At 41.3% G+C, this 20236-nt stretch overlaps 1 protein-coding gene across 1 annotated transcript in view; it reads right to left on the bottom strand.

Moving 5' to 3' along the window:
- Positions 1 to 558: 558 nt before the first annotated feature.
- Positions 559 to 20236, bottom strand: part of mib2 (MIB E3 ubiquitin protein ligase 2) — a 38443-nt gene continuing 18765 nt past the window's right edge. Inside the window, exons 9-19 of the mRNA XM_062427542.1 lie at positions 19605 to 19767; positions 18773 to 18906; positions 17367 to 17515; positions 16619 to 16775; positions 14941 to 15095; positions 8569 to 8695; positions 8167 to 8427; positions 5077 to 5255; positions 4682 to 4875; positions 4101 to 4166; positions 559 to 3486 (exon numbers count right to left, since the gene is read on the bottom strand). Of these exons, the coding sequence (XP_062283526.1) occupies positions 3245 to 3486; positions 4101 to 4166; positions 4682 to 4875; positions 5077 to 5255; positions 8167 to 8427; positions 8569 to 8695; positions 14941 to 15095; positions 16619 to 16775; positions 17367 to 17515; positions 18773 to 18906; positions 19605 to 19767 (1827 nt within the window). The 3' untranslated portion in view covers positions 559 to 3244. The remainder of the gene's footprint in view (positions 3487 to 4100; positions 4167 to 4681; positions 4876 to 5076; positions 5256 to 8166; positions 8428 to 8568; positions 8696 to 14940; positions 15096 to 16618; positions 16776 to 17366; positions 17516 to 18772; positions 18907 to 19604; positions 19768 to 20236) is intronic.

The raw sequence follows: 20236 nt of genomic DNA, 5'->3' as shown, positions 1-20236 counted from the left end.
GGCAGTGGTGAAAAATACTTCAGTAATAGGGGTTGAAAAGGAGGAGAGGGCCAAGTAAAATGCTTTATGGGAATAAACACTTAATTTTGACACACACTCACGAGGCAGTAATTGTCCACCTAAATCACTAAAACGTTCAGCTGTCATCAGTAGAGGGAAAATATCAGCCTATAACAGAGAGATTAAAAGTTATTATGACTATTTAGATAGAAACCAAAGTACCTTTTAAGTAAAAGTAGCTCATACCATCAAAACTCTCACCAGTGAGTTGAGTTGATGTCTCACTTTATTTCTGGTGATTAAGATGTATGCTGACAGTCCTACATGTCAAAATGAATTCAGCATTCCAAACTTTATCCTGTAGAGTAAAACCATGTTAAATGATATACAAATATTAAAGTATTTTCAAGGAGGAAATCAGAAGTGAGTGGAAGTGGCCTAACATGAACTATGTGACTGCATAAACTGGAACAATGGATGGGAACATCAACTCTGAAGTAATCAGAGGAAGAAATGAAACTTATTTGAGCAAAAAAAGAAAACCCCTTCTACACCAAGTCCTTAGAAAACAGTTCCATATTTATTGCAAAATATTTTTGTACAGAATACAACTGAAAAAACACCAACAGAGGAGGAATGGACAGTAAGGCCAACATCAGAACTCCAAGAGCTGAACTGTACAAACACCAATAGTAACATTTTCTGCTTTAATAGTGTTTTTTATACATAAATTGTTTCCCGCCCTCACAGCAACCTCCTCAAGGGGGAGACAAAAAAAACCCTCGAACATCTTCCCCAATTTTTTTTCTAAAACAATATTACAATATTTGCCAGTAAACCTACCAACTTAGAACACCAATGGACAATCCTTAAAATGTTTCTGTATTTCTGTAAGAAACGTGTCCCTTGATTGATAATGTCTCACAAAATATAAATATATACTTGTAAAAAGCTCCAAACTATATGGGACTGTTAACATTTTGGAAGTGAGCATAGTATCACTTGCTGTTGAGAACATGAGGAGATTCAGAGCACTACAGCTTAAGTTAGGAGGCTAACACCATTAGCTCGACATCTAAAACCAGTAACTGAGTGTGCTGAGATAATACTTCTGATTTTGAACTAAACAAATATATTAGCTTTTAAAGTTTGCTTCTTAGCGTTAGTTCCTTCACGCTGCTGTAATAATTGAACCCTCACTTGAGCTTGGAGGGGTTTAGCATAGTGCGTCTAGATAAATTGGGGCGTGCATGCCCATGCACATCCTCATGCGATTTGGCACTGATGTAAAAGTACTTTCCCCAAAGTAAACCTTGTGGTAAACACGTCTCAGTCTCTTCAGCTCCTTCTCTTACATCTTTTTTTTTTCTTTACAAACTCTCCACATAAAAAAGGCAGAGTGAGACAGGATCCTTTTTTTCACCCCCGACATTCAAATGTACATATTTAACATTGGCTCTCCCAAAATTTGGGATCGGATGAAGAATAAAAGAAAAAAACCTCCTGTCTCTGGAAGTTTATTATAGAAAATAAAAATTAAATTAAGATTAAAATAGATACGATTTTTTTTTTCTCATATGCATAAGCCCTTCAAGAAAACACACCAAAACATTAGAAAGGAAAAAAGATGATGTACAATCCAGAGCTCCAGAGGAGAGAGGGAAGGGGCTTCCATCTGAAATGACTGAATGGGGAAGGTAGATGAGGAAAATAGAGATGCAACGCAGCAACGTCATGTTTTTGCCCTTCTGATTCTACATCTTACAATAAATCTGTGGGATAAATAACTTCCTGTAATCCCTGACCTCGTTGCTTGCTGGTGACCTCTACACCAGTCTGTAATGTTCAGAAACACACAGTAAACCAGCACCATGCTCTCTGTCTGAAAATAAACAGAAACGATGCTAACTGGTGTTTCTGGGATGATTTAAGGACAGGTTTTTTGCTTTGTTTTTAAGAGGAAAATGTCTGTTTTGTTGCAGAAACTCATCTGCAATTAATGAAACATTCATTTCTCTCATGAGAATGAAATTTTGAAGGTAAATAAAGCGTTCGTTCTTCTTCAATCTTTAGTCATTCTGTACGACTTTATAACATTTCTTTCACAATAAAATGACCCCATAATAAAAATGATCTTATACTCTGCAGCTCTAAAGTGGTAGGTGGGTTCTATGGGTGGGGGGGTGGGGTACCGGGGGCTCTTTAACCTTTTATGGATATCACAAGTGCTTTCAATGATTTGATACCCTGAGTAGAGGACATAGGCTTGGGGTGAATTTCAGTAGAAACAAAAGCTTTTTTTTCTCCAAGCAAACACAAACTGAAAAAAAGGACATTACTAAGTAATACCACCTTTCACACATAAATAAAAACCTGTACTTATCGGTACATTAAAAACCACAAATGTAACCAGAAAGTAATAAAACAACGACAACAACAAATCACCCATGACGACACAGTCATTTTCAGCTTTACAATATGCATATATTCATGCATATATAGTGTGTATTTCCCCCTTGCATACAGGCGAGTGGTTGGGGACTATATAGAGAGCCTTTAGTTATACCAACTCCCTCTGCAGAGACTAACACTGATTATTAAAGAGACTGATACAAATGAGAGCAAACGTAACTAACAGGACAGGCTGGGGGGGGGACTGGGTCTGATTCTGTGCAGCCTTGTAAACAGAGGAGGCCAGACAGCCAGAGAGGATGATGAGTAACAGACATCCACTTAAAGCAGCAAAGATAGGACAGATTACAGGAGGTGGAGGGTGGGTGGGAGTGAAGGACAAAAGAGGTGGGGGGTAACCTTTTTCTTACAGCTTACTGAGCAGAGTATGCAAAGTGGTGGTGTCACCTCACAACTTGGCCTTCACTGAGCCTTTTTCTGCTTCCTGTGGGGCTGGGAGGAACGTCGGTGCTCACGCTGAAAATAAGTGGATGTGATTGACACGTTCCTACTACAAATGTAACAAATTCTCATTTATGTAACACAGCGTCTTGCAGTAAAGCAACCTATGGGCCGACAGAGTATTCGATCACGGGGGGGGGGGGCGGGGATAAGCAGGAGGGTGTGACAGGCAGATGTACTGTAGGGTGGCGGCAATAATTATTGTCACTGGGTCTTCAAAAAGGTAACAGCTGCCCTCTCCCATCCCCTAACCCCCCCCATCCCACCTTCCCTTCCCTCCAGCCCCCTCTAACATCCTCTTTGGGTCGTTAAGAGCTGAGAGGAGAGAAGCTCAGACAAACAACTGGATCCGCTCGCGTATGGTCTGCCGGCAGATCGGGCAGGTCTTGAGTGCGGCACTGCAGTCGATGCAGGAGGCGTGTCCGCACTGGAAGACCAACTTGATGTGGTTGTCGATGCAGATGGGGCAGGTGATTCGCTCCTCCATCTGGCGGTAGCGAGACTGCAGCTGCTCCAGCAGGTTGTGCTGCTCCGAGTTCTCGATGCCGGGGCTGCAGTCCACCTCCGTTTGGTCTGAGGAGACGGGGAAACAACGTGATTTAAGAAGTCAAACGCAATGGAGAAGGGAATTCACAGATTAAGAGTTTTCATGCTAATAGAAGTCAGGCTGTGCAGCCGTGTGTGAGATGAGGCTGTTGCATTTTTACCTATTTGGTTGAATAAAGCATGATAATTTCACTGGTGACTTATTCTTGATGTAGATGTGCTTAAATGTACCGTACAAATCTGTGCCTCGCTAACGCCTCAGGACTGGTGATAATTGATGTCCACACAATGAAAAAAATGCCCAATGTGTAAATTATTACAGACACAACAAAAAGCAAAACTGGTTCACAGAAAGATGAACACAAAACCATCTAAACAGCACATGCACATCACAAATTGCATGTTTCGTCCTTTTGAAAACTAAATAAACCCAGAAATAAAGGCTGTTAAGTCACTATTGGGCTATTTATAAGGATTCAATACATTATTTAGTTCTTCTGCCCTAAACATGTGTGTGTGTATATATATATATATATATATATATATATACTGTATATATATATATATATATATATATATGAGAGTTGTTTGATACCCTCTTCCTATCAATGCATCCCAGAACAGTAGAGGATTGTCTTTACCTTGTCGGATTTTCTTGGTGATTGTGACTTGGCATTTGATGCATTTCTTCATTCGATGGGCACACTCTGTTAAGACAAGGACCAGGTCAGCCAAAGGATGCGCAAGAGATACAAAGTAACATTGACAACAGACAAGAGTTCTTTTCTGTATTCAAGATTATTGTGATATTTTCTTCTTAAATGTCACCATGAATAGTCAGATAGCATTACAGTCTAGCAGCTACTGTAACACAGACTTAAGGTAAAATCCTAAATATTGTCTTTTTAACTGCCACTTGACAGAACTGTAAAAGTATGGCCTTTAAGGGAAGTTCACACACAACTGTAGCCAATGTGTGAACATGATAAAAAATGTGTTTAGGACTATTGAGCTTCTAGGTTGGACATTAAAGTGTGCTATGTTATACCTTCTTTTTGATTTCGAGTACACCTCAAAATCACATCTTTTTCCCCATTTAAAAAAAAAATCTCTTATGATTGTTCTCCTGTGAGTTTCTTCATGTGACATACATAATTACAGTGTGGCTTAACTGCCACTGGCTGTGTCAACTCCTCCACCTGTCACAGAGCCCTCCACTCACCTTCACAGGCAACACTGTGCTGGCAGGGGCAGAAAAGCACGAGCAGAGCCAGCTCAGAGCAGATGAGGCATTCACTGGGCCCCGGCGGTGTAGGAAGGACCAGGTTGGTCATGGTGTTGGGTGTAGTGTGGACACGCCGCAGGCTTGCACTGCTCAGGCCCTGTCCACTTGTGATGGCCTGCAGACGCTGCAACCTGAGAGAAACACAACACTACAGTGAGGCACAAAACTGAGTATGAAATGATTCCTGCTGCTTAAAACTGTGTGTGAAGCAGCTGATTGAAGGTCAAAAGAAATTGGAGGATTCAAACAAGGTGAATGTGGCACTCAAAATCTATCTTGTGAGTATCAGTGACATATTCAGCATGTTCAGCACAACGTTTGCAGACAAATACCTGTGCTTCTCAGAGAAGCTCTTGATGAGCTGCAGCATGGAGCTGTCTGCAGCCAGGTCCAGAGGACTCTTGCCCTTGTGGTTAGCGTAGCTGATGTCAGCCCCTTCCTGCGCTAGAAAACAAGCGATAGCTGCGCCAACACTCAGCTCTGTATTCCCCAGAAGACCCGTAGCATTCAGCTGTGAATACACATGATGACGAAGGGAAGAGAGGATGGGAAAGACGGAGAAAGGGAGAAATTTGAGATAAAATAAACATAGTTTTTAGGCTGCCCTGTCACCTGACAGCTGGTCCTGGTCATGATCACACATGAGAAAACTTAATAAGAAAACAAGATGTAAGTGGGCCTCGGATCAAGTCTTAAAACCCTATTGAATAAACATGCTCTCAATAAAGGTAAGAACTAATCTCGTGCCAATGATAGAGGCTGAAACTTAGTCAAGGACACAGCTGACTATAAACTAACAAAAAAGATAACTGAAGTCAAACCAGTGCAATCCAGCTACAGCTGATACATAAACGCAAATCTAATCAGCAGTGAAGAACTCCTCCAATAACTCATCTGCTGACAGTGGCCAAAAAAGCCCTTAGCACTTAACTCTCACCACCTTCACGGCTGGCTGTGTGTGTGTGTGTCTGTGTGTATGTGTGTTGGCTTGGCAGATGTCCAGGATGTTGATGGAGCTGCAGCATTTGCGGTCATGTAGACCAGAAAGGACGTTCTTCAGTGGTGCAACGATATAAACACCTACTGATGAAACAGTATTTAAACGTGATCATATTAAAAAATGCTTCACTAAACAGAGAGTCCACTGAGGAATATTAAAATACTTCTTGTCAGTTGAAGCCTCTTTGCATTTCCCTTCAGTTCTAAGGCGCATTTTATCATCTTTAAAAGGTAATTGTTTGTACAACTCAAGATTAATGTTGCAATAATGTTGCTTTTTGTCTGTTATGTGGAAATAGGCAATTGTTTTCTAATGATGGTTTGCTCACATATTAACACATATCAGCCTTATAAGGTGATTATATGTCAGTGTTGTTTACAACTTGCTCTGCTGCCCCCAAGTGGCCATAAAAATATGTTAACGCTACTTTAATGTAACACAGTAGCAATGAATAATCACATGCGTCCTTCAGTTTCATTAATGCTTGCTTTCTACTTGCATGCTTGTCTCTTGTTTTGCCATAATGAATATTCACATAGCTGTAGGTAGTATTTTTTGACTGAAGAGGTGACTGAGTGGGATCTTTCCCAGCAAAAATGACGTCAACAGAGAAAAGCAGGCTACAATTCAAATGTCTAACTGTCACATAACGGACAGATAGACCAGAGGGAGGCCTGACGACTCAGCGCCTCAGTTAGGAATATTGGTGCCTCCAAGGATGAATAATAGCACATGACTTCTTTTAGATTCTTTGGATTAATGGAGTGTGGTTTCTGTCCAAGTTGCAAGACAGAAGGTGCAAGACATCCTCCTGGGGAAATATGACACGGTGTGTTTCCACTGTACACCTAAATTTATCACAGACATCTTAACTAGAGCTCCATCTTTGCCAAATCTATATCACTGCACTAAGTGGGCCCTCTTCGCTTCCTCTTTCCCTTTAAGACACAATCACTCTCAGTCCCTTGCCAGTACTTTCTTTTAAAGCCGCAATATAAGATTAAAATCAAAGACGTGGTGATACTTACTTCTAAGGAAGTAAACCCTGAATGTTGAGGCTTAATTGTATGTATTTAACCTGCTTTAGCTTAAACACAACTTTACTGCACTCTCAGCTTCACCAGCGGTGCACAAACAGAGGAGAGTAGTGCGACCATAGATGACAGCAAAACGCAGTACAGACTATGTTTATTCATGTTATCTACCTAATTTCTGTGCACTTGTTTCATTTTGGCTCAGTGTGAAAGTCTCTACTGCATTTTTCTGTCATTTATGTTTGCACTGTTTCAGTGTGGATGTGTGTGTGCTGCACACAGAGCGCAGCAGAAGAGAGACAGTAAAGCAGGTCAAGTACTCCAACTGATGACGACTACACTTTACTAGTACTGTAAATTCAAGCTTCAGCTTTTTAATTTAATCCATGCAAAAGATGGACAGACCAATGTACAGAAGATGTGCTATATAGTGATTTGGTCATATCGCACAGCCCTGCTCTTACCTAATTTCTTTCATTTCCATTCGCCCTTCTCTCTTGCCCTGCTTACCCAATAAAGTCAAGTTCACCCTCTCCTTAGAGTTGTCCCACTTGACTCACTTCTTTTCTCTCTTCTTACCTTTCATCCCATCAATTACCAGGTAAAGCCAACTAACTCCTTTATCCCAAATTAAACCCTCAGACTATAAGCAAATACCTCCACATTCCTTCCATCTGTTTTTGTTTACCAATCCCTCCCTGCTCAAATATTAAGTCTCTTCTTATCCTTTTATTTACCCCATTAAGAGTCTGTTTGTACCTCCTTAAGACCACATTAATCCATCTTCCCACCTTCAGTCTTAATTTACATGCCTTTGGATCACTTTTTACAGCTCATTCCATCTATATTTACTTCTCTTTGAAAGCTTCATGTACTCGACCTTTAGTCTTTATTTACTGTGGATTCTCTTTAGTAACCCTCTCTTAAGCCTCTATTTACGCTTTCCTTATTTGGCCTTTGTTTCTTCCTTTCTTCACATCTTTTGACAGTTGAGTCATCTCTCTTCCGCTCATTTAGTCCTAATAATAACCTGAAATTCAGTGGTAATGCATCACTCAGCAGTTACTGTCATTACTACTCCTCCCTATTAAGTTGTATAACATGAACCATCACAGAGTCAAATCAGTATGACATCCCGAAGAAACAAATCAAATTAATACTATTTGCCTTGGTCTTAGTGTGTAGGGAGATATATTTGTAGAAATCTTGGTGAAGTGCTTTAAAGTAGAAAAGGTTTACTTTCCTAATATCTATAAATATGCACACAATGCCACGACTTTGACAAAAAGACTGCTGAAAATCAGGCCAGTTTAGGTTTTCCCCTAAGTCAGATTAAACAAAGTGTTGTGTTAACAACCAACTCCCATCTATCCATCATCGGTCCTCACCCTGCAGTAGAGCGATGTGGTGGAACACCCCTCGCTGCTTTCTTCCGTGCTGCTGGTTCCCACAGGGGGGCTGAGCATAACATTGGCCAGCTGCGGGCGGAGGAGGGCCACATGCATTGCCGTGTCACCGTCTTCATCCTCCATGTTGACGTCGGCGCCCTCGCCCACCAGCAGCTGCACCAGTTCGGTGTGGCCCTGCGTCACCGCCAGCTGCAGCGGCGTCTGGTTGCGGTTGTTACGGATGTTGATGTCACAGCGTCCCTGGGAAAGAGGAACAACACAACTGATCAATTTTCCTCAAGGATGTAGCAACAAGTAATTCAATTAAATGTGGCCTGCTTGTTTGTTCTGCAGTAAAGAAAATACATGAACATAGGACTCTCTGATTTGCCCTCAGCTCACCTCCTTGACGAGGATCTCGGCAACATCGCGATGGTTGTTGAGGGCGGCCAGATGCAGAGCGGAGAAGCCGTCGTCCTTCTTAACGTCCACCAGCTGCCGTGCTCGGCCAAGGATCTTCTCTGTGGCCCTGCAGCCAGGACAAACAACAGAAAAAACAATTAACACAGGGACAGTGCATCTAAAGCATCACCTATGTGCAGACAGTCTAGCGTGATTGAAGCATACACCTCTCACAATACGTAGCTAATATTATCCTGTGTTTCAGTGTACTCGACATGAGCTTGGACAGAGACCCAGCTGCTGCAGAGCTGTTAACAAGCCGATCTAACAAGAGAACCCTGTGAGGCACAACACGGCAGGCCAAGACTCCAACAGACAGCGAGTTCACACTAAATACAGCCAACTGACCTCCTGATGTCTGACTAACCCACATGAAAAAGACCGACCCCTTTCACCCGAGGTGTTACACGTGTATTGTTGCTTTTAGTCCCACACAAAAGTAGATTGGTATGTATTAAATGAGGACAAGAGATCACAAACAGCTGACACATTTTTAGAACATTAAATGCTCGATTATTTCAAGCTCAAAAATGTAACCATCCTCACAGTATCTTATCATGCATATGAGTGTCAACACAAGATGAAAGGCTGCAGCACTGTATATTACAAGACCGCATTCAGTGAATTAAGACTATTAGAACTTTTTTTTTGTGCTTCACACAGCTGGCTGATGCTGCAGTGTGAGAGGCTGAGCTGCACCGTTGAGTCGTCCCGTGCTCTGTGGCTGAGTCTGCTTGCTTTATGACGTGTGAAATTGAAGCGGACAGCCTTAGCGAGCGCCCAGGAAGCTGGCATCCCACCATGTGACATAACCAAAGCTTTCTATGGATGTCAGTTTAATGTTAATGCTAGCTCTGCCGGATATCTCTGTTTGGAAATACTGGTGTTCCTCATGTTTTTACAGGATACTGCTGTCGGTTTTAAGCCAATTGTATCAAAAATGAAGCAGATGGACGACACACAAGGCATGCTTATCGTTTCCAGCCTCTTAATGTTAACTACCATCACAGGACAGATAACTCATCCATATTGACATTTAATGGGGAAACTCGTTTGACTACCAACACATTATTTTCCATTATTATATAAAGGACAGAGCACATAATCCATACAAAAAATATGCATACAATACAAGCTATTCCATTACCAAGTTAGCAATAAAAAGACAATTAATTTTACTACAAATGCACCCAATAAATGACCAACGCATACTTGTGTTGTCTTCCCGTCCATCATGCAATTTTTGTCCTCCTGGGTCAAAACTGACCTGGTTTGGTTTGATTGTTTATAAAGTATAAGGTAGAAATTATCACCCAATTCTATGTTAGACCTTTTTAGCCAACTTTATTCTGACTTATTACCAAAGGTTTTACAAATATTTTTGGATTTGAATTATAGTCACTAGGCCTCATTTAAATGAAAGTATACCTCATTTTTGAGTTAACGCCTGTGTCAAGATTGACCCTAGGACAACAGGAGAGTTAAGCAGACTTTACAGCTGTGTGGGACACTTAATAAAGACTTTTATGATTACTTATATTATTTGTATAAAAGAGCACCAAATTGGAATAATCCTTCTTTATACCCTAATGACAAATCTGGCACAGCTACAAAATGCTGCTTGCTTTATATCAGACATCACTGTTGCTCCATGTTTGAACATTTCTAAATGGCCCTTCACTAACAAAAGCATCATTAAAACACTGTTGATTTATGACTTTAAGGATCTGTTCTGAGGCTTGAGTTTAAAACCTAAACACTGCCATTTAAATAGTGTTTCCATCACTGTACTGCCCTGTATAAATGTTCCCAGTACTGTAGAGGGACATAAGAAATGCAATTAGTTTTGCACCAGGGTTACAGGGACAGTTAATGCAGCTTTAATTAAGATAACTAACAAATGATAAGGCTGGCAGCCTCATTAGCAGCAGATCGCTAATACATTTTAAAGGTGCTTTGTTACATGTATAGTCACATACGGTCAGGATCTCCTCTGGCTTGTATTACGGATGAAGGCTGTTCAGGAGAGACTGTGCTGGAGGTCATTGGTACCTGCAATGCAGCTCCGCGTGTGGGCGAGTGCTGATTGATAGGCAGAAATGCCGTTCTTGCTTCGGATTCTTTAAAATCATGACTGACTGCGTCTCCAGAGAACATTGGTTTGACCCAAGAGCTCGCCCTCACAGTTCTGAAGTAGCCTCTCTGATTGGACAACAGTCATGTCAGCTGTGTCACCTTTGGACCACCATGCCTTACTTCTCTGCATTATTTCCATAATCGTTACTCCTGTGTGTTCATGAATATTCACTCCTCTGTTGACATGCTCTCACACACACAACAGCTAGAGGGTATCTTGGGCACCCTGGTGATGACTATTCTGGAGACTGGAGTCATCATTTGGTTATTTTTGGGGGTTTGCATCATGCTTTTTTTTTATAACTTGCGCCTTGATCAAAAATCAGTAAAGAAAATGTACTGAAACAACAGAGTAAATTAGTCTCAGGAAGTGAAAATAAATGATAATCAGCTTTGTGATGCTAGGAAGTCAATCTGATATGTGTCCGACATTTACATTGTACTGTCAAAGGCAAAATATAATCCAAGAAAGACAGGAGTAGGTAAGAAGTGTAGGTTAAGGAAAACTGTGTTGGGGGGACAAAAGGGATCTGGTGAAAGGGAGGAGACAACAAAAAAAGCTACGAGGAGTGGAGATTACAGGAAAATAAGGAGAAAGACTGCCAAGTTTTCATTTCTTTTCAAGTAAATACAGTAAACAGACAAACCATCCTGTACATCCATTTGGCCTCGTCTATCAGGCACAAAACTCCAGAAGAAATCTGGCCACTTGCCTCGTTTCTTTTCTTTCCCAGGACTGTTTGTGAACTTGGCCTCTAGCCCCCTTTTTCCATTTCCTCACAATAAATAAATACTCTAATAAACAAAACATTCTCATCTTTCTGTCTAAAAAAACAAAAAAAAACAAAAGGACTGCCACATCTGCTCATAGGAAGTCCAAACAGAGTTGCATAAAAGTAAAAAAAAATCAATTTATGGATTGTCTGTACTTTCAAAGCTGAGGACAGTAAAACAATCAGCTAACCAAACAGAGGGAAAGTCCCAGTCAAAGGTTTGGTCATTCTACATAAAACGGTAGATAAACTACTCACCTTTAATCTGATGCCTGACTACATTCAAACTACACATGACAATTTGTACTGAAGACAGAACAAAGTAATAAAAAAAACACACAGGACCTGGCCGGTATCAATGTGGCGTCGGCCTGCTGATGATATATGAATGAACTGGTGAACCGAGCTGAACACTGTAAATCCTGTGTCTCTGCTCTTGGTGCAGCGGCTGATGTCAGGCTAAATGAATGCCGGGGAGTGCAGCAGAAACTCCCAGCACTGCACATATGACACTTGCCAGAACAGATCGGACATTTATTTAATGACTGTCTGCTGCTGCCTCCGCGCCCGTTCTTTTTCCTCTCTGACTTGCAGTTATTGCTTGCAGACAGTCTTTTTTTTTTTTTTTGTCTGTGCTCAGTTGACATTTATCAACATATTGCACTCATGTAGAGAGCGGCCCTGGGTTTATGTTTTTTTTTTTTTATAGGACAATTCTCAGGGTTTTTACAAAAGCTCCTACAGCCTTGAGAAAAGGGGGGCTGGTTGTTGACTGGTTTAGTACTTGACAGACTGGCACAAGCAGAGTCTGCAGGCAAATAACCAACGTAACAACCACGCAATGTAACTCACAGCCTGAAAATTTTAACTGATGACAATAACAGGGCTTCCCACTCTTTGGAATATAAGTTTTCCAGGATATTATCCATCAAATTACATCAGGCACACTTTTAAAGTCTCTGATTGAAACCTTGAATGAAGTGGCATCGCTTTAGGGGAGAAATTTATGTGGACGCTGGTGTTTTTCATTCTTGCTTCCTTTTTCTTCATGGCACCTCTTTAAAAAGAGCCAGGGACGATTTTCCATTGCCTGGTTTTGTTGTAATTTGGGAAGGAAAGTTCAAATGAGGTCGTAAAAGCCCTGAAGCATGGAAGCAGGAACCTCATCATGGTCAGGCAGACTTGGTGTACTGTGAAAAATATCAGCAGTAAGAAGTCTCTCGGTCCACTAAGAAGACTTAATATCTTTTTCATTTTTCAATCAGGTGGAAAAATGATTTCTTTGATTGATTTCCTTTACTAAGAAAAATGATCTGCCTCTAAACAGACAGGTTACAAAATCTTGGCTGCATTGGAAACAACACAGTAGAGATTTTTATTAAGAACGATGCAATTTATGTAGAAATAATGCAAATAAATCACCTGTTGTGGTGGTTTTTGGGGCATGGAAATGCAATGAAGCAATTGTACTGCTGAAAGCCTCAAGGAAAATGATACTATAAATCAAATCAACACTGTTCAGCTGCAGTAATGCATGCAATATATCTATGATGATCTGATGGTGACGTTTACATAGTCTTTGACTGTCGTATCTTTCATATCCCTCTATCTCTTTGACCACAGTGGTACATTTCCAGGCTATTCAGGGTGTGTGGGAGCTGATGTGATGCAACACGCACAGAGGAGGACACATGCACAGCAAATAGGAGGCAGACACTACAGTTGTGTTTGAGAAATGCAACCTTATCTTTGTGAGAACATTCAGCTATCTGCTGCGTTTTTGCCTGTCTGGTCGGTGCCCCGTCAAGGCTCAGTTTGTGATTAAGCACCTCCAGTGTCAACCAGCCTAAACCCAACTCGGTCACAAGACAATGGAGCCTTTGTGACAGGTGTCAGGCAGGCAGCCTTGATGTTTGGCCTCAAGCACCTCGGTGTAAATTAAAATGGCTGAGCAGATCTTTCACCGGCTAGTACTGTCACTGGGGGAGACTTAGTTCGAGCAAGGAATTCAATTCATGCAGCCATTTTGGGGTGAATTAAGACACAATGTTTGATCATTTCAAAGAAATAAATGTGTTTTCCTTATGGATAAGCACTGTGGCACAGCAGTGACATGACCTCTATCCAAGTCATGAGAGCTTTAAAGATCGTTGTCAAAAAGAGTGCTGAAGTTTTGCTCACGTGTGAATCCCAAATCATGGGCTCTGCATTGCTGAACTACATGAAATGTATTTTGTGGAAACAATTGGAGGCCAAGACAACATGTGCAGAAACTAGATGCAAAAGTAAATGTTGCATTTTTGTCTGATATTGAATAGCAGCCTGCTGACAGCAGCAGAAACTGTGTGGGAGATGAGCTCTCTGTCTGTAACGGATAGTGTTGAGAGTCGACCTTTGAGTCCCCATTTGAACACACACACACACACACACACACACACACACACACACACACACACACACACACACACACACACACACACACACACACACACACACACACACACACACACACACACACACACACACACACACACACACACACACACACACACACACACTAACTATCATTTCCAAAGCTCACATCAGACACCTGCATTTCAAATACCAAGACATCAAGCAACTCAGCAGATTGAAGAATCCAGACATGACACTCTGACAGTGACTGGATTAGGGAAACACACACCTGAATACTCTGTCTATCACATGTGTCTGTCCACACTGGGTGGCTGACAAGTCCACACTACATTGTCATGATTTATGTAACAAAAAATCCAACATTTGAAATAATAGAGATGATTTTGACCTCAACTCCCAAAATGAAATTGATTTCAGACTTCTGCTGATTTGTTCCCACTGTTCACTTTATCTACCATAAAGGTTTCCAAAGTGGGATGTGGGCTTCCCAGGGGGGCTCCAAACAGTTTCAGGTGAAACTGTTAAGTGAATGGAAGTGTAATATTACAACATGATTTATAACATTTGATATCAAAATACATCATGTAGAATAGCCTACATGTGTGTGATTTGGTTAAATATGGGGAATTTTACAGTTTTCCCCACTTTCCCAGAGTCACAAACTAAAGAAATCTGTCCTGATGCATTTATTGATGTATTTGGTATAGTCTGAAATATGTCAAACAGCAATATTAGGCTATATATTAGCGCCCCCAACATCTAATCTACCATATTTACCATTATTGTCATTATGAATCATGCTGAGTCACACGTGGAGTGTTTCTGAAACTCAATTTCAACCAAATGTTAACTCCGGGAAAAACCTCAACTGCTCGCTTGACAAAAACACCCACAGAACTTCTCTTGATACTTATTGTGGTCAATTGCTAATTTCACTTCTTCTATGTGTGGCATCTCAGTCATCATTGTAGCTCTGATCTTTACTCACAGTTTGTTTCCTTTGAGGGCAGCATGGTGCAGCAGGTTGAATCCTCTGAGGTTCTGCTGGGTGAAGTCAATGTTGGGCACCAAGACCAGGATCTCAATGATATTGCGGAAATCTTTAGAAATGGCGTCATGGAGCGGTGTGTCCCCATAGGAGTCCTGATCGGGGGAGAGAAAAAATGAACACGCAGCACAGTGAGTGAGGCTGTTGCACTCATCAGAGCTAAAGTGGTACTGCAGGTTTTTGGGTCTTTTCTTGAGGCGTGCTAAGACATGACACAGCAAAATGCAAAACACCATTAGAAATTTGATATGAAAGAAGTCGTATTAGTCACAGTTGCTTAGTAGAGACAAGCAGGAAATTGAACTTTGTTTTCAAAACAGCATTACTATCCATTATATATCTATAGTACTGTAACATATGACTATAACAGTGATAGTTGAATATTTATCATAAAGGGGTAAAATGAGGGCTGTTTTTCATTCATCCATTCATTCATTCAAGCGCTATTTAAACTCGAGAATACACTCAGTAGTTAAACTCATTTACAGTCATCGACTAATTATAATCATCATAGATCACAGTATGGCAATAATTAGATCATTAATAAAATAACTTAAGAACAATTTAAAATCTTCCATGTGCCATTTTTTAACATTGAGCATTTGTCCCTCTAAAGGTCTGCAAAGCCCTGCATTTGAACATAAGGACATAATATAAACTTGAACACAAGAAAGTACAGGGTAACTAGCAAACTTGTGGGAAATGACATGACACTGTGGGTTAGTTTGTCTCCATCCTGCTCCACTGAACTATAATATGCTCTTAAGTGGCCAACAAAGATAATCAACAATGTGTTTGCACATCCTAATAAAAAAAAGAGCTTGGCCTTCATTTTCTTGTTTTTTTCTTTCTTTCTTTTTTTGTCAGAGACAAACACATCACATGCACATTTGCCACACACAAACAAAAACAAACTCTCGGCAGCTATTCCATGTTTTTAGCTGAGCGGCTTCACTGCTCAAGCAGAAAAAAAATGCTGTTAGTGAATTCCAGGCCTGGTTGCAGGCATGTTAGACAGTCTGGAAAATGCCCTAAAAGAGACACTAAATTGCTTTAATGAGGGCTGAAGTGAAGCAGGGTTGCAGTCAAATACCATAAATGTTTGAATTTGTGTGTGTTTATGACAGCTTGAAAGGGCAATGTGTGAGCTGCGCATGACATATGCAGAGCAAATAACTGACCCTGCCAGAGAGGCTCACTTATTGGCTACTCAGACACTCACTCAGGGCTTGAGCTGCCGTCATTGGCTACATGCTGAGTCATGAGCTCCCTCTGTGATCAGTCCAGACCAGCGAGTGAGCCAGAGAGGGGTTATGATAGGGGGTTTTGTAGGAGAAATTGCTTGGTTCAAATTGATTACTTGATCCCTGACACATGGATTATGTTACACAAGTAGTTCAATACATTTTTATAGATGTTTTGATATTGGTTTGCTGTTGTAATGAGCATGTGTTCAATAATAGTATAAAATCCATTACTTAATCTTAGGTACAAGCCAAACCATCTATTTTGTTACTGTCTAAGAGAACATCTCTTATAACACATAAGGCATATGGCTTAAAAAATGAAGAGTTAAACAAGCCAAAATCTTCAACCATGGTTTGACAGGCCTTCTCACCTGGAGATTGACGTCAGCTGAGTGTTCTGTCAGAACCCGCACCACGTCAGTGAAGCCCTTGTTGACAGCGATGTGGAGGGCCGTGCACATTGAGTTGTTCAGAAGGTTTACATTTGCCCCCTTGCTCAACAGCAGCCGTGCGATCTCTGCCTGATTACTAAACGGAAACAAACATGGATTAATCCTCACTGTAATTCAGTTCTGTTGAGTGATCCAATCTGTCCGAACAGTGTTTTGAATTAAACTAATTCAATCCAGCGCAAAAAAATCTCAGATGCTTACAGTGAAATCCTACTAGGAGCTACACAATGCTCAAGGTTTGGATGCTCATTTATACAAATGTGTTTTTAGACCTGCCATTTTGTTTGCGTGGCGAAATGTCACCAATGACACATAGTTCTTTCCTAACTGTTAATCCTCAAAGAGATTTGATCAAATGCTGACTTCCTGAGCAGGTATTAATGAGGATGGAAAAGGGACGGCTGATTAGGCAACAGTTTAATGCTGCCTCTTCTGTGAATGGATTATCACATTCCATGGAAAAAGACAGTCAAGAGCCTTCCTGTGCGTATGTCAGTCACAAAGGAGGTGAGCAATGAGCACACCAAGTTCTTTGAGTCGACAACAGGAATGTCCTGTTGTCGACTCAAAGAACTTGGTGTGCTCAAGTGTGTGTGTGTGTGTGTGTGTGTGTGTGTGTGTGTGTGTGTGTGTGTGTGTGTGTGTGTGTGTGTGTGTGTGTTCTCACCCGAAAGCAGTGTAGTGCAGTGCTGTGTCTCCGTCTTCATCCTTGACTTCGATGGAGCTGTTGGCTTGCAGCAGGGCCTTGACCACCTCCATGTGACCCTGGTGTGCGGCCACCTGCAGCGCAGTCTTGCCCTGGTTCTTGATATCCACCTGCCAGCGACACCAACATGGTTGAAGATTCATTAGAAGCGGAGGTGGCCTGGACACTATCAGAGCCCAACTTATACTGGCTGGGAGTAATCTGAGCATGAACAGCAGCCACGTTTGTCACATGCCATACATAATCCTAATAAGTAGTGTAGTCATCACTGAGGAGAACCGGAAATGTAATGTAATGGAAACAGTACAATTATGTAATATGTTCCAGTCGTTATATTTTAACATAATTTAATTGTAAAACATCTTATCACTTTTTTCCCTGATTTAAAATGAGAACTACATCTAAGGGAAAATTGTTAATAACAGACTAGATGAGGCAAAAACAGATCAGTTATTTAATCTATAAAGTTTCTCTATCAAATTTTCATTTTCAAATTTTCATAACACTACAAGATAACATGCACTGTGACAAGATTTATTCATATTTCCCACCCCTGCCACTGCCCCGCCTACATCTAAATTCAAATCCAAATAATAAAAGCCATGATGTACAACTTGATGAATTCCAAAAGCTTTTAATTCAGAAAAAAAGTGGCTAATACTCAGTGATATGATATATATATGTGATATGTCAGATTTCTTGCTTTTGGATTACTGATGACTACAAATATGAAAGTTTACAAGTGTGGGTGATCTTCTTTTTTTTCCTGGATCAAGCTGGAACATACAAGTACACCACTGTTACAAATATCTTTTTGTATTTTGATGTCTCAATATTATCATGGTTCACTGTTGGAATCTGAATTGAATTGAATAAGACGGGCGACAGCCAGGGAACGTCGGCACAAGAGAAGGAAAAAAAAAGTAAAGGATGTGGTGCATGAGACCCTGCATTCCTTGGTTCCAGGCCTCTGCTATAAAACCAACACAGAGACTCCAAGTTTCCTTCCAAGACAACCAAAATCTGCCTCAAAGCTCACAGAGCCTACTGGTGATGTGAATATAATGACTTTGTGTATTGGAATAATTTCTGCATGTTCATTCTTGGTCTTTGGTGTTTAATGACAGTGTAACATCTGTGTCAACTGTGCTAAACATGCCATGTTGGGTGTCGTTTAATGGCATAAAAGTTGACTGTAATGAACTGGATATTCGACCGGTGTGCAGTGTGAAAATTTTAATAGTCTTTTATCTGACAGATCACGCTGGGCTTTAGATTCCCCACCCCTTCAGTCTTTGGTGTCCTGGTGAAAAGAGCTCTTGGAACAGGCAGTGGACTGCAGCAGAGAGAAGGAGTGCTGCACTAACCTTGTCAGGATACTTCTGCACCAACTCCCGCACTTTGTTGGCACTGCCGTGTGCTGCCTCAAGGACCAGCCGGCTGGGATTGTCCTGCTCTGTAGCCTGAGACAGGAGCTTCTCCAACACTGAGATGACAGTACCTGAACAGGGAGACGTAGGTAGATAGAGAATAGAGGCAGAGGGAGAAGAATAAGGTTGTGGAAAGGGGACAGAGAAGAGAGGGGGGGGGAAGGATTAATATAGCTTAATAAGCCTCATGTTAACAATGTACTTAAAAATGGTGCCGCAAAGCCTTCCAGAGGGCCAAAACAGCACCACAAAGACACAGCGTTTATTTGGTTTGTTCAGCTGAGCTCAATGCAAAACCACAGGAATGAGTCAAAATGTCCCTCCATGCAATAAGATGTGACCACACACACACTCACAAACACACAGACACAACTCTCTGTCGCCAAGCTTCCATCGGCTGAGGTGAACACATGCACAGAACAGATTTAGTCATGATTAAGAGATTGCTGAGAACTTCTGACATGATGACAAATGTCCACAAATGCTGTGCTGCAAAAGCTTCTCGCTGTCAACATGCAGGATCATGACATCCTACAGACAGAGAAGAACTTTTTTTTTTTTTTTTTTTTTTTTTTTTTAAATGGACATCCGGTCCACACACTGCTGAAAAGAGACAGGAAGAAAAAAGGCCTTGAATGTGCATGCACGGCAAGAGACAGAGCTGGAAATGAGGACAGTGGAAAATGAATTAATGAATGAGCGAACGCAGAGGGTAAAGCTGGAGCTGGAGTGTTAAAGATGAGCCCCATCGTCCCGGTAGAGGCCTTACTTCCTGATTCGTTGGGGTTCTCGGCTGTCATGAGGTTGGCGTCCACCTCCACGGGCTGGGCCGAGAGGCACGCTGGGTTGAACGTCCACGTCTGGCCTCCGAAAGCCACCCGTAGGTCTCCGTCTGCATATACTTTCAGCACCTTCCCAACCTGGCCAAGCACCTGAGAGACAAAAACAGGAAGTAAGGTGGATGTGGATTGTGTGGGTAAGAAAAGGGACTTTGCAAACAAGGGAGACAGCTGACTGGGCCAAATAAAGAAATGACCAGTGGAAAATCAGGACCTATTCATAGTTTTATATGACCAACGTCTGTTCCTCTTTCATTTTAGGTAATTAAACAGGTTGCACTCAAGCAAACGGCTCTAAACTTGATCACTTCCTCATGTACACCCAATTTTGGTAAAGCTGGTAACTCTTAATTCAGAGGGACATCTGCCAAGTAAAGAATTCAGCAAGTGACATAGTTAACATCATGCAGACAGATGGGGAGTAACCTGAAGATATGAAAACAGAGTCGGGGGAATGTCATTGTTTTGCAAGTCGCATGTCACTGGTTATAAAGTCCAGATTCAAATCCTGCATCAAGAAGAACAAGTCCAAAGTGCGAACATTTCTTTTACAAGTGCTAAA

Source organism: Scomber scombrus, chromosome 10 (genome assembly GCF_963691925.1).
Source record: "Scomber scombrus chromosome 10, fScoSco1.1, whole genome shotgun sequence".
Classification (NCBI taxonomy): Eukaryota; Metazoa; Chordata; class Actinopteri; order Scombriformes; family Scombridae; genus Scomber; species Scomber scombrus.
The sequence above is the reverse complement of the archived record's forward strand: the minus strand, read 5'-3'. Positions and strand labels throughout refer to the sequence as shown.